General features: G+C 41.6%; 1 protein-coding gene across 1 annotated transcript in view; it reads right to left on the minus strand.

Moving 5' to 3' along the window:
• The window catches only part of CALCR (calcitonin receptor), a 109642-nt gene extending 99786 nt beyond the window's left edge, over nt 1-9856 (minus strand). Inside the window, exon 1 of the mRNA XM_065939781.1 lies at nt 9754-9856. Coding sequence (XP_065795853.1) covers nt 9754-9783 — 30 coding nt within the window. The 5' untranslated portion in view covers nt 9784-9856. The remainder of the gene's footprint in view (nt 1-9753) is intronic.
• Nucleotides 9857-18533: the final 8677 nt, after the last annotated feature.

Consider the following 18533-nt stretch of genomic DNA (forward strand, 5'->3'; position numbering starts at 1 on the left):
GGTCCAGGTAAATGAGATGGGAGCAATGAGGCTGGGACAGCCAGGTCACAGAGTGCTAGAGGCCACGAACAAGAGTGGGCCAGCAAGGGTGCAGATGTGGTGGGAAGCCCTTCACGATGGTGCACAGGGGGAAACCTGCTCTGATTTCCACTTTAGGAGTTCACTTCAGGAGCTGAGCAGAGACTATCTGGTGAGCAGGCCAGCCAGGAGCCAGTGGGTGGTCCCTGCAAGGGCTGACCCTGGTTGGTTACACTGCCCGTGGAGGATACAGGGCAAATGGGACTTCGAAGCCTTGAATATGCTCAAGTGTAGCCTCAAGCTGCAAATTTCATACTAAAGATCCAAACTGATTTGGTCAACTAACACGTGTCAGTGAATGCCAGGTTCAAGAATTACCTCCTGAATCATTGATAACACAATTGTGTTTTTCTTGAAGAGAGGAAGGGTTTATGCCACTACTAGATCATCTGCAGATGGCAGGGTTTGTAGGAATAGGGTAAAAGAAAAGCAACTGATTTAGGGGTGGGGGCAAAAGGTGGCTGGGGGGAGACTGTGGAAAGACAAGCCCTGGGGCTTTTAGGAGAGCAGGTTTCTGGAATAAAGAGGAACACCATGAGTGGTAGGGCTTTGGGAAACTAAGAGGAGGGGCCTCCAGAGACAGGCAGGGCCTCTTATGGAAAGTAGCCCAGGGCTGTTCTTATTCATGTGTTTAACTCTCCATGTGGTCATCTCTAAGTACATTCAAGCAAATATTTGCCTGCAAATGTTCATGACTCCCTGCCCCTTTGCAGACTCTTCGGGGAGAGCACTGGACTTGGAGTCAGAAGGCTGGAGTTTACAGGGCAGCACTGTCATCTACTGGTGGGGAATTGCGCCATCTCTGCCTCAGTCTGCTCTTTAGTAAAAGCGTTCGACTCCACATCAAAAATATGGATAAAATATTAGCTACCGAGGAAACGTATCGCATCACCTCAGATACGAGGAGTGCCTTTTCACAAATTAAAATGCAACTGAGAAAGACAACTTCCAGTGTTGATATATGCTGACTCCAAGTTGCCACGACTCAATTCTGCCCCAATTATTAACATTTCAGTAGCTAAGAAGAAAGGCCAAGTTTCTCATTGACCTTCTATTCACTATCTAATTTGCAAGATGTACATTTTCCTCATTGGAGGCAATAAAATCATTCTTGCTTTGAATGGGGAAAAGAAGCAAGCCTGTAAAGTCTCATGGTTCCTAAATTGGCCCTTGAGCAACAGTGATCACTCACCACTTTGCTGGGATTTTTTTCTTTTACCTTAATGCCATCTTTGCAGTCTATATGATGTTAGGGATGAAAAAGTGTTCTAATATTGTCCTGACCTTTAGCCCTGTAGTGGGTCCAGGGAATGAGGTGTTAAAGCAATTTGCATTATTGTGCTCTCTGTGCTGTGAAAGTCTCTGAATCTTGGGCTAAAGAGATCCCACCTCAATGTCCATAAACACTGACATTTTCTACACTCTCCTGCTTGTAAGAATTCTGTCTGTCAGACTTAAGGTTAGCAACAAATAATTATGCTGAAGTTTGGGTTAATTAATGTATGAGTCGAGTCCATTTGAAATTTAAATTTGGCAGCAGTGCACTTCACCCGTCCTTTTTTCCCTTGTTGCCCAAGTTGACTTTATGAAAACCCACCAGAGAGGAAACTTCTAAAAAATGGCAGAACTTTCCTTTAAAAACTATTATCATCAAAGTGATAATTTTTTCCTAGTCTAGTCCTGGGGTAAGTGCTATTACTTTTGGGCTCCAGAAAGGGATACAGTTTTCATAGTCAGCTGACACCAAATTCATATTTGTTTACAATAAATTAATTTGGTTAGTTCATAGAAATAGGCTGGGTCAGATATAAAATCCTAAAATCCTAGAAGAACTAATGTCACATTTCACTTTTTCACTGCTGTGCGGGAAATTCCTCCGTATGTACATAACTACCTAGAATGCCCACTTGGCATATGGCGTGAACCAGAGGAGGCTCAGGAACGCAGGCTAATGTGTCCAAATTCCTGGGCGTTGGTTATTAAGAGAGGCATAGTTCCTGAAACCCTAGGGGGTGCGAAAACTGAGCTTGACAGCTCCAGAGAGATTGACTTAAATGTCCACGGAGAGGAGCTCCCCATTCCATTGATTATTAAAGGCTCTGATCATTCAAGACAATTCATATATACAATTCTAATAAAAGATGTCTAAGTTGTCATCAAAATGTCATTTGACTGCAGTTGTGAAATAAACCAATCTTTTGGCATTAGGCAAACAGGTTTGAGTTCCAGCTCTGCCGCTTCCGAGAAGCTTGGTGAGCCTCACTGGCTTTCTGGGTCCCTGCTTCCTCACCTGTGGAGTGGGATCGAGAATCTTCCATAGGACTATCATGAGAAGTGACGGCACACCACTCTCTCCAGCACAGTAGGACTTCAGTGAATTATAGCTGCTTCATAATTATTTTATTTATATTCCTAACATGTAAAAGGTATTAACTTGCTGAAGATCAGTTATTCAAACAGTTGAGAATTAATTGCTCCCAGGATGCCAGTCCATACTGGTAACATGAGAGAGGTCAGTTCTATTTTTTCCCTTTTCTACGGAAAATAAATGCTACGTAAGTAGCTTTTGCCTAGTGCAAGAAGCATGGGAGATGTAGAAGAATCTACTTTGTGATTAAGAAAGTGTAAAGAGGCAGATGGGAAATGCTTCTTCTTGCCTAAACAAAATGCTGTGCTGTGAATAGGTAAGTTCTGTTTTAAATGCTCAGTGAAGAAACCAGAGTTGGCTCTTCCAGTCAACACCGACTCAATCCGGAAATAAGAGTGTGGGTGTAAGAAGCTTTGAGATGTGAATGGATTATTGATTTTAGAGAGAAGGGGCTGAAATCTGTAGCAATATTGAGCTGATACCATAAAAGAAGAAAAATTTAAGCCTCAGTGTAACAAAAATAATTACAGGGGGAAAAAAAGCATGACCATGTTTAGGTAAATTTAACCCATTTCAGGAAGAGAAGAGATGGTCTCTTGTGTGTGCTGGATATGGGATAAATATGTGACTGTCGTTTTCAATATAGTAGGGAAATAAGAAAAAAAACCCCAGATATCCACAACAGAAAATGGAGAATAAAATGCCATAAAACAAATATTAAATGGTATACTATGCGACCCAAAATTGGCATCTTTCACTTGTATAATTCACATGTGCAGTTTCTAAGTACACAAATATTCTGGGAGACATTTGGGTGCTGAAAGGTGGGTATTTCTAAATTGCAATCTTTGCAGGGAGGGGATTTATAAAACTTATATTTTCGCCCAATACACTGTTATATCAAAGAGGTTAAGAGTTTATTTCAATGAATGAATGACAAAAGGGAAGAATACTTTATATACACAGAGGCACACACATACAGGTGTGCATGCATGCTACCTCTGGAAGCCCCAAGTAAAGAGATATAACAGGGTGTGATATTATATCTTGTTTGGGAGCAGGGGAATTGACCACTGGAAAGACTTAAAAAAGAAGCCGTATTTAAGTTAAACTATAGGGAATTGTTAAGATTTCAAAAAGGGGAGATAAAGTAAGGAGTGTATACCAAACTGATTGAAACTGTCGTGTACACTCAATGCTTGAATTTCCTCACTTCTCGTTCTTAGTTAAATCCAGCTGCAATCTCTCAATCCTTATCCCATTTGACTTACTTGCAACACTGAGTCTAGGTGCCTGCTCACTTTATCCTCTCTGGCTTCCCTAATAGGACATTTTCTTGTGTTTTTTCCTTTCATCTAGCCTTTCATCTCTATCTTTATTGCAGGCTCATTTTCCACCGACCCTTAAAAAATTGGCTTTCTCGAATGTTCTGTCTTAGATGTTCTTATTTTTCTGCTTCCTTTGGTCCCTTCATTTTTGACTCTTTTTTTTTTTTTTTTTACTTCTCTATAGGCTATATCCTCCATTCCTACACCATCAGCTGGAATAGATACATGATTGTCTCCCAGACCTGTACCTCTAGTACCGAATTCTCTCCTGAAACCCATTTCTGTATCTACTTCTACTGGACATTGCCACTTTGATAAGCCAAATGCATCACATTCCTAATTAAATTCTTTATCTGCCTTTCCCAAAATATTACTTGTCCTATGTGAAGGACATGCATCTCTCCTATTATCTGTGAAAGAAACTTGGAATTGCTCACACAATCGTTCCTTTCCCTCATCTTTCCTAGTTCACATTTCTATCATCCATCAACTACCCTTGCAGACCGCTGTAAGCACCTGTTTGCTTGTTTTCCTTTTTGTTTTCTATCTCCACCAAGGTGACTCTAATTGTTTCTCCTCTGTTACTGCAGTAGGGTATTTTGATTAGTCCTGGCAGGCCAGCAGGGTATGGGTCGCAAGAGGCCTGCATGCCACTGTGCTAAACGGCTTGCATTTCGTCATGAGGACACTGGGGACCCTTGAAAGAGCTAAAGGAGGACGTTTAAATAATCAGATCTGCCATTTTGACACATCAGCCTGGCTGAAAGATAGGAAGAGCATTAGAATGGAAGGCGGATGGATACGAATTAAAAGGAAGGCAGATTCCGTCCTGCTCTAATACCGGGCTGGCTCGGCAAGACTAGACCTCGTCGGGGCTGCAGGTGCTTCTCCCCCAGGCCTTCGCCTCCGTGTCCGGCGTCGCAGGATGCCTCCTGGGTGCCTCTGGATACCTGTGGCTGCTCCCAAATCCCCGTGTTAGTTCACGCCTGCAGGGCTTTTCACCGCCTGGTGTCCTGGCTACAGCACAGCTCATCTCTTCCCCTGCTTATCTGGCTCATTGATTTGTCACTTAAATGCTGAATCACGTCCCCATTTCGGGTCACCACCCTTGGAACGCTTCCACCGTGTCCGGCTCCGTGCTCTTCCTCCCTGGGTAGCGCTCACGGGCGTGTCTCTCTCGGAACTTACCCCACTGGTCCCTGATTGTTGGGTTGGCCGACTCTTCCAGTCCCCCGTGAAGCCAGGAACTCTAGTTTGTCACAATATGCCCGGACTAGGACGGCAATGGGCATTTAGTAAACATTTATTGAGTTTTTAAATATGAACAAAGCTATGAGGATGGTAATTTGTTAGACGTGTTACTGGGGAATGCTGAATATGTTTTGAAGGACAGGGGAAGGTGATATTTGAAACGCCAAATTCTGAACACCCAGACAAATAAAAGGCAAGGATTGGGGACGGGGCTGCAGGAAAAAACTAAAACTGGAGTAAAGCAGCTCTGCAACTAAACCATGAATGTAAAGGGCCCTCTCCCACCCATACCCCAATCTAAGGCAATAGAATATCAATTCAGATTGCCCGCTGAAAATTTTCATAAGAGCTGAAAATGAAGGAGAGCCTGGATTCAATTTTTGTGGCATCACTATGGCTTTGGAGCTGGAATTAGGAAGCTGTTGAGGTTTTCTACTTGGCTTAGATAGGAAAGATAAAATGAGATCTCATCATGAAAGCTGCTGTTCAATGCTAGGCTGAAGGGTGGTTCTAAGACTTAGGCTCCCAGGGCAATCACTGAATAATTACGAATACGGGGTGACAAAATGGGAGCGTAGAAAACAAGTCTGACTGTGTTGTATAACCCTGAATGCATTACAGAGAGACTACACGTGGCTGAACATTAGGGGAACATTTAAGTATTTTGTTAAAGGTAGTTAAAAAAGCTTAAATGAGAGGGGTGTCTGTGAAACTACGTAGAAGAAAAATGCAGCCTCCATGAGAAAAATCTGGAGTAGCCTTGAGACTTGATAAGACAGAAACAAGATACACATTTGCAAACAAATTTTAATGAAATAGAATGGTTAAATACTGATTACAAAAGCAGAAAATATTTCATGGAGCCCGGAATTTATTTCTTTGAGAAACAGCTCCTTGGGTTTAGAGTATTTGTATTATTCCTCTACAGAGAATACCAATTCATATGCTACTTTTAATAAAGAGGTTTTTCATTTGAATAAAGACATAATCTTATACTTCAGGTACCCAGAGGAGCCCTGGGGTTATCCAGCAGTGCAGGTCAAGGGCATGGAGCCGAAGGCACAGTGGGAGAAGCATAGTCAGCTTCCATGAGAAATGGTCTTGCAGAGGCGGCTGGCTGGCTGGGTATTAGACACCTTTAACTGCACTCCTTGATCCACTCTTCTGACCATAAAAAAAAAATTTTTTTTTTTAAAGAAAAAAAGCACTGAACTACATTCTAAACAGACAACACCTTTTTTGGAAAAACAATTCAAGAAAACTGCACTTGCAAATATTGAGAAATAGATTCTGATGCCATTTTCTATCAATTCTTCCCCTCTCGATTCTTCATTTCTAAAATAAAATTATAAAAACTTAACATTTTTCCATATTACTAGTTTTCTATACTGATAAAGTGAAGCCAGAAACATAAATTAATATTATTTTCTGTGTTTTGATAGAATTGAAAACAAGTTAATACCATGGTGACAACATGAAACATTATCACTTGGTTTGTAATGCTCATTTGTAATTTGTTTTGTAATACTCATTACATAGACCTCTATAAGATCATATCAGTATTGAAAAGCACAGAGTGGTCACATAAAATAATGCTTTTAATTATAATTAAAGTTGAATAAAATCTCATACCCGAGTGGAATATTACATATGTATTGGTCATTCTCTATTGACCTTGAGGACAGGTCATTATTTGTCTATGTAACTTCAGGCTTAATTGAATGCTTGGAATATCATAAATAATCACAAATACTTTTTGAATAAATGACATTTAAAAAATATAGCACTTACATAGAACCTACTATGTACCAGGCACCTACTCAAAGTGATTTACAAACATTAATTCATTTAATTCTCATTAGAAAAACCCGATTTCATGAAGAGAATTAAGATGCACAAAGGTTATATAATTTGTCCCAAACCATACAGCTTCTTCTAGAAGATGGTAGAGTCAGGCACGAAACTCAAGGAGAGCCCTGTCAGAATCTGTGTTCTTAATTAATACTGCTTTGTGAAAAATGCCGTCTTTAAATTAAATAGATGTACATATATAAATATATATTAACTATATTTTATAACAGCATTGAATTTAGAAGAAGACCAGGGTTCAAACACATATTAGATTTACTCTGTGGCTTATGAACAAGTTCATTAACCTAATGGGTTAATTTCCTCAATTTCCTTATAGGTAAAATCAAAAGAAAAGCTGGTACCTCACAAGGCTATTGTAAGCTTTAAAGAAAATAATTTACGTGAAAATACTAGAGTCGGCACCTGGGTTATGCTATTTGGTGTGCCGAAAAACATGGTACTATTTTCTTCTTTTCGGTCTTCAAAAGGGTACTTATTTGCATATTATACATCATATAGATCTTAGCAAAGATGAGATCAAATTCTGTATTTGGTAAAACATTGTTTTCAGTAGCTCTTAAAGCTAGAGGTAATTTATTAAACCATTTTCTTGACAATCAGATAAGCTTCAGACTCAATAGCTTGTTTTTTAGGGAAAAAAGGGTATATAAATATACACATTTTATATACATTTTATATGTATATATACATATATATATTTATATACATTTTATATGTGTATATATATACATATCATACACATACATAATTATATATATGTCTATAAATATATATGTGTGTGTATATATATATTTTTTACCAGAAACCATTATGGTTTAAACATCTACGATCAAAGGGGGAAAATATATTTCTTTTATTTGGGCTATCAGGTTATGAATATTAAAAATAGAATTAGACCCACAATAGAACATATGGCATTTATGTTCCAAGACTTTCCAACATCACCCGACTCTACCAAAGCCGACGGGAACTGCCTCAGTCAGTGGTTCCCAACCATGGCTGCAGATTACAATCACATTAAAGAAGCCATCACAATGTAAATCCCCTCATCAGATAATCTGATTTATTTAGTTTGAGGTAGGGTCTGGGCATCCTTTTTTTTTTTTTTGAAAGTTCATTGATTCTAATTTGCAGCCTGAGTTGAGAACACTGGTTTAGGTTATCATTGAAAACATCATCAGTCTCTTATTTCCATTTCATTTTTATTCTAATAAAAACCAGCAGTAGATAATATTTTCATTCATGTCAACATTGAAAGTATCTGAGAAGTTCACCAAGAATAGAGTTTTCTTCGACTCCGAGCATCATGAAACAAAACAACTCTAAGATTATTTATGTGTTCTTATGAATAAGTTATAATAAGGATTTCATGTTTACCATACTGGGTATGTCGGTATGGTCAATAAATAACCTTAGAGTACTTTACAAGGATTGACTATTATTTTTGTGGCTATAGTTTCTGAAATTAACTGCAGATGAGAGGCATGGAACCAAAGCAAATCCCGACCGATGGATGCTTTTACCTAAGTTAAAACACCGAGTAGAAATGAGTGCCCACGGAGAATACTGACTCCAACTGCAAAGCTGTTTTGCAAAGCTAATCACCTTAGACCCTCTCATAGTGCCAGTGTAGAAAAGCAGCAATTTTGACCTTTTCAAGCCGGGTTCCAACTGGACACGGAGTAGGCTACCAACATGCTATTACAAATGATACTTTATAAATCCCACAACACTAAAACCATTCCTACAACACTGAAACCACTAAAATCCCACAACACTATAACATTCCTACCCTTGTGTCTAGTGGTAAGCGAAGGTTGCCCAAATATATGGACTATTTGTTTTTCTATTACCATTTAAGATACACTCAAACTTGGACACTCTGCTTTCTAAAGATTAGTTTCAGAAACTGTGTGGCCACACTTTGGTTTATTTTGAACATTTCACTTTCCATCACCCAATAATGCAACAAATAACCTTGAATAGATGATTTGGTTCAGGTTAACTACGGCAGTCAGGGTCTCCTGAAGATCAGAGATGGAACCCTGCCTTCTAGTCTGGCATGTACTGTGTAATATTAGGTTAAAGCTTTCAGATGGAAATTTTCTTAGACAGTTCTGCAAAATATAGCCTGAATAATGGGTTAGAAATCTAACTGGATTGTTAATTTTTGACTTTGACTGGATTTCCTTGGGCCACAAGGAAAATGAATGTTTCAGGAAGATAGAACTAATATGTTAGAGCTTTTCTCAAAGTTTTTCACCCAGCCTTGGAAAGAGCGTCATGAAAAAAAGAGTACCCTTTTGGAAACTGTGCACACAACATATTTTTCCTAATAGGTGTGAAGAATGGCAGCTATGCATAAATGATTGTTGAAAATAATTCTCTGTAAAACATGACTTAACAAGTAATACCATTGACTACCGGGCTCATTACCAATATCAAGAACAACCAAGACACATCATGCAGATGCCGTATCATCTGTTTGCTAGTTAATAAACATCTTTGAGGAAAACTCCACAGCGTTCAGCCCCTCATTGGGTAATTTTCAGACTCAGGAAGCTGAAGAATGAAACTTTTAAGGGAAACTGATATTAACAGCAGAGTAAAACTCACAATCAGAGGACTCTTCAACATGACACCCTGAGTTTCAGCACCTTCCCAGGACAGCTAGCTTTCCTTTAATCAAGAGTAAGGAGAGGCGGCTGAGACTGAGCCGACCCTAATCAGACCCTCAAACATCACAATCAAACTGCAGTTTTGCAATCAAAACCCAAGGGACCTAGTGCATCTCCACCAAACCCCGAACATCCCAGAGCTTGGAATAAATCCCTCTCATTCCAAGACCCTCCTTACCTGGAGTATTTTCTCTGAGTTGCCCTCCATGGTGGCGCAGTAGAAGCCAAGGGCGTTCGCAGGTGGTCGCTCCAGAGGCTCAGGAGCTCAGGCTCCGGCGGGCATCTCCTGAGCAGGAGACGGCCGGCCGCCGCTGGGTGCGGTGCGGACGGTGCGCACCTCTCCAACCCAGGAAGGTCCGAGAGCGGCGCGGCGCAGCCCACCCAGAGCCTGGGGGGCTGGCCGTCCTAGTGGAGAGAAAACTACGTTAGTCCGGAGCGCTCTCTGCCTCGTCCCCCTCCTGATTTCCTGACACTTTAATTCTGCTCTAAGTGAGAGTTTATCCCTAACCCCAGCTTGTATTATAGGCTAAGAGGCAAACTGCCTTATCCCCGCGCTTGAGTCCAACCTCCCCAAAGTCCAGGAGGCTCACCTTCCCGGCGCCTTCCCTTCCAGCAGTGAGCTGGGCGCAAACTTCTCCCGACTTAAGTCTTCTCCTGCCCGCTCCCCCGCCCTACCGGCCCGCCTCCACGTCCCCCTCCACCCCCCCGTGGAAGCAGAGGTGGCGGCGGAATTGATGAGCGCCAGCCCCCCTGTCCCCGAAGCCTCCCGCCCCCGCCAGCCCGCTCCCGTCCCCGGAGAGGGAGGGGGAGCAGGAGAGCTCCGAGCGCCTCCGCAACAGCCCCCTGCCCCCTGGTCCGCGAGTGGGGCTGGGCCCGCTGCGGCTGCCTTGGCTGGGGTCCCGGCGGGGGGCTCACCCCACGAGCCCCCCCGGAGTGAAAGGCGGCGTAAACACGGGGAGCCTGAGAGGGACCCGAGTTAGACCTTGGGGAGGGGGCGACAGTCTGGGCTGGGGGACGGAGGTAGCTTTTTGGGAGCCTTGTCCTCCTCCCCCAGAGGATGCCAATTCCGCAGGGGCGAGTTTCCAAAAGAACCCACCCCTAGAGATCGTGCCCCCCCCCCCCCCCCCAGCTCCTTCAGCCACTGCTCGGGGTACAGCACCACCTGGGAGCCTGCGGAGAGAGGTGGTGAAAGTGAGCTGGAGGTGGGTGGGGAGAGGTGGGCTAGGCACTGGGGGCCTGAGACGAAGCCGGGGAAGGAGCTGGGATGAGGAGGGGGCCGTGGGGGTCCGGAAAGTGCTGGCGGAGCGTTCAGACTGGGGCAGCTGTGCAGAGCGGAAGCGCTGGCTGGATTCGAGGAGCAGCGCCCTGCATGTGGGGGGCTGCTGGTGGGCTCAGTGGCTTACCCCGAGTGAGGAAGTGAGGAAGACCGGGGTCTCCAGTGCCTCTCCCGCCCGCACCCCCCGCCACCCCCAAAGCCTCTGTTGCGAGGAAGAGCCTGGGACAGCCCGATTCCAGGCAGGGCACTACTCCGGCTGGCGGGAGCGCTCTGGGAGGTGGGCAAGTTGGTTCCAAGGACGCACAGCCCTCAGCATCCTTTAGCCCACCGCTGGATAGAGCAAGGGAGCCGTGGATACTTTTCTTCCCCCCTAACTCTGTTCAAGGGACTTTGGGCTAAGAAAGCAACATCTCGCCGTGTCCCGGGACTTCGAGGTGGCCGTGGACCGTCCAGGTTACCAACATTACCGCACTCAGCCAAAGAACTAACGGCAACAGCGACCAAATAGGACGGGAAGGAAGCCAGCCGGCAGCACAGCACTTGCCGGCTCAGTCCGAGTTTCTCCCAAGCACTCAGGCGGCAGAGGTGCCCTGTGAGGGGGACTGCAACCTGCACGCATCTGTCCTCTCATCCCTTCCCTGGAGATTACCCTCTAGGCAAAAGGTGCGTGTGCTTCTGTCCTATTTTGAACTCCCATTTCCCACCCTGGGGGGACTTCGCGCGCCCCAAATTCATGTGACTGGGGGTTTTTCAGGGGGAAGAGAGCGTCCAGGGACAGATGGGTTTATTAGGGGTAAGGCAGACCTTACTAGAGGTTTTGTTTCTCCAGGCTCCTGCTCCCCTCCATAACCCACCCCACTTTGCTGCCACCCCATCTGGTGACCCAGAGGGCTGTGTGTGACTCACCATGCATTCAAACCCTACAGCACCACCCCAGTGCAGGGGACTATCCCACAGTCCCTTCATTCTGAGGATCTAAGTGGGAATGATGTATTCACCAGTAAAAAATACAACTAGGAAAGGTAGCTGGACCATTGGGAGAGGAATCTTGCAAAGGAACACACACACACACACACAATAATACAAATAAGACCTGTGCAAGAAATCTGAATTCTGGACGTAGATATGAATATTCCCTCTGTGCTTTGACTTTTTCCTGGGTTCAATAGCCCCCTGCTAATCATCTGGGGCTGACCATGACCTACCTGACCATGCCCTCCTTTGACACACCTCTTACATACACCTTCGCCAGTGCAAACAAGCAGAAAATTATTAAAGTTCTCTGAGTATCCCCTATGGTCAGCTTCTGCGGGCCAAGCACTGAGCACTTCCCTATGGTAGCCCAAATCCTGGCAACAACGTTGAATCAGGAAGAGGTTTTGCTAAGTGGAGGGTGTTGCTGTCCTCAGCATAGTGTTATCAAGCAAGCACAGGGAGATTGTGCTGTTGCAGGTTTATCCTCGGGCATCCATTATCTCCGATTGGCAACTGGTATTCTGAGCAGGATGGGGCTTGGTTCCGTAAAGCTACCAAAGGTGTGTGAGACCCTTAACTGTAACTTAGAGAGACAAAACAGAAGTCTAAGAATTAGTGAGGAAATGGCATGAGTGTTTTTATAAAATAAGTCCAACTGGGTGTGGTATAAACATAAGGAACCCAGATGAATTCAGGTGCTGATTGTAATTAGAGACAATATTGGAGGAAAAAGAGTTCTCTGTAGGTAAATTTGAGGGAAGGAGAAGTGGGGTCAAAGATGAGGCTCTCTGGCCTCTCAAGAGGATAAAATTGAGCATTGGACACAGACATTTATTGAGCACCAAAATGGGTTGCACCTGTTAGAAGCACTTGGCGTTTACAGAGATTTAACTCTATTGCTGTACTAACACTGTCAAAATATTTCCTAAAGTAGATACAGTGTTGTAGACCCTTGGAGGGTGGGTGCTAACCTGCGGATGGTCTGATAGGGGGACTCAGCAATGTTTTTAAAAATACCCATGAGGCTGTTACAGGGTTCTGAAACCAATTTAGGAGGCACAAGCTACATTTTAAAAATGAAGTGCAATAGAAAATACAGAGTTCATCTCTGTGACAGGTGTGAGCAAGAAACTTGTGTCTCTGTGTGTGTGCTGAGATACAAAGTAAAGTATATTTCTTTTTCTCACAAGCAAAAATATCTTGATACTTGTTTATAATAAGCCACACTTCAAATGGAATATCTTATATTTGCAAATAAGCCTTCAAATAAAATTAGTTCATCAAAGGGGCAGTCAAGAAATAAGCATCTTGAAATGTCATAACCATTTCTGAAGTTTTCTCCGACTGCTTGTGACTTTTAAATTCTCTGTCTTTACAAGACTTTGCCCCTTTCTTTCTGTCCCCTTTCCTCTTTTTTAAAAAAAGATAGAGCCGAGTGACCTCTCAACCTTGTGTCTTCACAACAAGGTTTCTCTTCCGCAAAACCCGGATTCTGGCTGTATCACTTTAATGCCATTTATGGTTTTAGACTCCACTGACTTTTCCATAAAATCATGAAATTTTTGAATTGCTGTGAGTGAAAGGAAGATTGCCTTTTATTAACAACTAACTCTACTAAAGCTTGTTCTTGTTAAATATGATTATGTAAGGGAAGGTCACATTTTGGAGGGACTGAAAAAAGTCATGCATATAAAAATGTATGCATTTTGTTATATTTGGAAGAAAAATCACTTATCAGGATAGCTGTATTTGAGTTTATTCTCTTTTGAAAAGAAAGGTAGAGAAAAGTTTTCTGGCCTCTTTTAGGAACCCAATTCCTAGTTTAACACCCCAAACAACAAATTTTTCCTTACCTTGAAATACAACCCAATCCCTCAACACACAATTCACTGCATATTCAGTATTACCTTATGTCATGACACCCTGGCCTATCTACCCATAGGGGAACCCCCCAAAATACGATACGTAGCCCTTACCCTCAAGGAACCCACAATCTATTTGAGGATGTCTGTTTCTTCCTCTTTTAGGCTCCTTCCAAATAGACAACAGCTGGTAATTATCCTTTATATAATTACCCTTCACAGCTTTATAGACCTCATCATGACAGAGAGAAGAATAATTCACCTTAATGAAAAAGAAATATTTTCCTTTTAAAACAATTTGAACTTCCACCTGATAGATCAAGCTCTCTCTCGGGCAGGGTAGTCTCCGGCTTTGATTCTCTGTGTCTTTTCCGGAAACAGGAGACAATGCACTTGTGTCTCTTCCCTCTTCATCTTTCAAAGGGTGTAACACAGTCGTGTTGCTCTGCAGACACAGTTGTGTCTCCTGGCAGAGAAAAAACAAATTTCACTTAAGCTAGGGAGTGTCTTTTCAGATTGCAGTTACACAAACCTTACTTGGGTTAACTGTTAACTTTATGAATGAATAGCTCCCGTTAGGAGGAGATGGTGGGAACATACACTGTTAAGTGGCAGTGGAAACTTCTTGCCCCATGTCTGCTAAGGTTGGGAAATATCCAGCTATTTCCTAGTTTCTAGAGAGCATTCTGCAGAGAAATTCAGAATCCAGGAGGAAAACTGCAGAGGCAAATGGTGCATGCATTTATTTATTAAATCATTTGATAAATAATGAATCGTTGAGTTCAAAATGTTTATGTTCTTATGGGAGGATGGAGATACATAATCAACAAAATAAGAAGTAAGTTGTTGATTTCAGATACTGACAATACTAGGAAGATCATAGGCAGAGTAACCGACAGGCAGGCAGGGGGTACCTTGAGCTGAGATGTGACGGAGCTGACCATGCTGAGCTCCCCGGTAAAAATCCTCATAGAGTGTTGCTTCAGTCCTTGTTAAATGAAAATAAGTAACACTAGGATCTGGAATATGTTCTTTTTGTGATTGTGTGTGTGTGTGTGTTTGTGTGTGTGTATACATGTAAAGGACTCTCTGTAATTTAATTATATTTAATTTGTGATCAGGAACCTGGCAAATGGGAAGTATTTGACTTGCCCTAAGTGGGACAGGGAGCAGTAATTTTTGGTACTTTGGGGCTGGTCCATATGAAGTTAAATTAGGAGAGAACCCTAACATGGTGCAAAACTTTTGGCTTGGATTGTCTCTGGATCTGTTGGCAGAGTGCTAAAATGCAAGAGAATATACGACTTCCCTCAAAAATAAAGCAAAATTTACCTTTAATATCTATGATTCTTGGTTTTACATTTTCTGATGAAAAATCAATAGCTTTATTGAATTTGCTTTAATGAACACCAACCACCTACTGTATGCTAAACTATCTGTGCGTTCTCATTTTAACTCTGGGAAGTAGGTATGATGATTATTCTCATTGTGGAGAGGTGCAGATACTGATATTTAATGGTTTGACGATGGAGACTGGATTCTAACATAGGCAGTCTAATATGGTAGACTGGCTTATATATGCATTTGACAGGCTTAATATATATTTGACTGGCCTTAATTCAGTAACTGTCCAGCACAGATATATATATATATATATATACATATATTTATTTATTTATTTATTAAAAAATATATATTATATATTTGTAAGATTATCTTAATAGGCAATTCTGTACAGATTCACATACTTTTAAATGACAGAAATTATTTTTTTCAAAAAATAATGTTTCAGCCAACTCCAAACCGAACACCTAGCCATCTGAATTAGAGTAGATTTTTGCCTTCTAGGCACAGGATATAGTCTAATAGAGGGGTCAGACCATTTAAACAATTAATAATAATTCGAAGATCTGTAGTGGAAGTATGTTCCACTGCCCTGGGAGCTCAGAAAAGAGGGGATTAATTCTGCCTGGGAAGAGATTTGTTTTTACTAGTTATCGTCACCCTGAAATCTAATACTCTGGCACTAACAGACTCTGATGTGGGTGGGTGAGTGTTACAAACACAAAGCCTATACGTGGCCCCAGAAATAGAGTTTTCCTTTTTTAAAGTATTAAATAGGAGGTTACATTTTAAATTACATGGTAAACATACATAAATAAAATCATGTTACAATAGAATATATTGTTCAGACAACTTTTCTTTGGATATTGTGTTTAGACATTTACAACAGATTCTTTCCAGTTTGTAGCTTAAGCAAAAATGTTATTTTGATGATAATTTGCATGACTGGGGCACTTAAAGGATAGAGAAAAATGGAATCAGCATAAAACACTGAGAAGAAATATTCTTAAAGCAAAATAAAAATAGGGAAATAGTGGACCCTGTTGTTAAAATTGAGATTTTAAATGTATGAAAATATTTTGATAAAATTTGGAATTTGCTGCTCCACTTGCATCTACTCTGACTGGCCAGAGGAGATGGAGAAAGAGAACGGAGGTATTAGGTCCTAAGGGACACAGTTTATAAGGGAAACAGGATTCCTTTGCCTCAGGTGGGTCTCTCCAACATCCTAAAATACTGTGATTTTAAATGATGGGAGAATGGGTCCCTGGTAGGCATCTATAAATACTTCCGAAATTGTTTTTAATCGAGTCTGTTACTCAGAGAGGAAGATGATGACAAGGGGTACACATGTTTCAAAGGTGGAAACTGAAAAGAGAAAGGAGTTTTTTAGTATAAAGAGAAGGCATGATGAGGAAAAGGATTCAAAGAGAGAAAGGACCATGAGCTATAGGTGCTTCATCTCTGGGGTGATTCTTAAACTACCCTTGTCACCGAGGCTATCTTTTATAAAAATTGACTACAGAGTACTAAACTGATTACTATATACATATATATTGGTGGGGGGAGTGAAAATCACACCTTCAGAACCTCATTAAACCTCTGTCACTTTAGCATCACCATTTACCAGCCTTGTCTTCTCTACTTCAAAGGGGGGCAGTATTTTTCCATGTCCTCTTTATTCCTGTTCTATTTAAAGGATGCTTTCTCTCTGTTATTGTTTCTTTCTGCTCATATTTTACTTTGTTCTTTAACCCTTTTCTGATATTCTTTTTTTTCCGTAACTCAAAATTTCTCCTACGTATTGAAGTGTGCCTTCCTCTAAGAAAGAATACCAGTTTTTATTTTCATCACTCAAATGATCAGCCAGCTAGATTCCTAGCTACTTGAAAACAGATTTATACTATTACTTATTTTTATACTATTATTTAAAAGTAAATATTTTTATGTTTCTAGTGAGGCTGTGTTGAGTTCTTAAAAAAATGGACAAAAATCACCCACTGTTTTATGCAGAGTGGCAGAATTATGAGATTTAGGGTAGTGATTCTGAAATTTTAAGGTGGCACATATCACCTGGGGATCTTTAAAATGCAGATTCTGGTTTATCACAGGGGTGGGGCCTGAGATTCTGAGTTTCTAACAAGCTTCCATGCCCACATGCTGATTTATGGATTACATTCCCTTCAAATACGCACATCATTTTATGAACTTTACTCTTTCAAAACTTAGAAATATTTTTTATGCTATAAAATACATTACTGCATGACCATGGAGAATAGAACTAATTCTGGTTTTCTTGATCTTAAAAATATCTTAGCAACTATCTGTGGTAGAAGTACTGAGGACAGTTGTTCTGGGAGAGAGGTATTTTTGATGAAGACACGACTCTTGTGTAGGAGGAAGCTGGGAAAGAAATTTACTCTTGGGAGATATTATGGACATCAGTCATTTGTCCTTGGGACGATATTTGGTTTTAAAGAAGCTAGTCTCCCTTAGAGGCAGAAGGGAGTGTTGGTGGTGGAGATGTTTGGTATTAGTGTTGGTGTTGGAGGGGACTGTGGGTGTAATGGTGTCAAGGAAACTGGTGGTGGGAGTGGAGATGGTTATACTGGTGATAGTGGCAATAGTGGTGATGATTTGCTGGTGATTGTGGCTAGTATGATGGTGATGGTGGGTGTGATGGTGGTCATGATGATGGTGGTGGTGATTAACTGTGCTGACATTGCTCATGGTGGTTGTGGCAATGGTGATAATGGCAGTAGATAATGGTAGTGGTGGTGCTCGTGACTGTGATGGTGGTTTTAGTGATGATGGTGATGGTGTTGGTGTTTGTGGTGATTTGTTGGTGGTGCTTAGCTGTGATAGTGGTGATAGTGATAGAGGGAGTGGTTGTGGTAGTCATAATGGTAATAGTGGCAGTGTTGGTGTTGTAATAGTGGCACAGTGCTTGAGATGTGGGTGAAAGTGGTAGTGAAGGTGCTCGTGTCAGCTGCACTAAATAAAAGAGCATCAGATCTCGGTTTTCAATTCTGGTTCAAGTCATTTAATATCTCTGTGTACTTTGGCAAATTAATGTCTCTGAATCTCAGTTTTCCCATTTAAAAAATGGCGATAATAAAATACTTAACTGTGAGTTTGCTTTAGAGATTAATTGAAATAAACACATGAAGCCTTTAGCAAAGTGCAAGGTATATAACATATTTTCAATAAATGCATGGATTAGTTTTTGGTGAAATTGACTGATTCCACAGTCATTCTTTCTTTTTTTTTAACGTGAACCGTTTTCAAAGTCTCTGTTGAATTTGTTACACTATTGCTTCTGGTAGCAGTGTTTTATGTTTTTTGGCTTTTTGGCCAAAAAAGATCCCATGAAGCAAGTGGGATCTTAGGTCCCTGACCGGGGATCAAACCTACATCCTCTGCATCGGAAGGCGAGGTCTTTAATGGTCCCCACCTTCATTTTTAATTTGTAACTGTCCAAGTAGGTTGAATTCAGACTTT

The sequence above is a fragment of the Muntiacus reevesi genome, chromosome 6 (assembly GCF_963930625.1).
Source record: "Muntiacus reevesi chromosome 6, mMunRee1.1, whole genome shotgun sequence".
Lineage (NCBI taxonomy): Eukaryota > Metazoa > Chordata > Mammalia > Artiodactyla > Cervidae > Muntiacus > Muntiacus reevesi.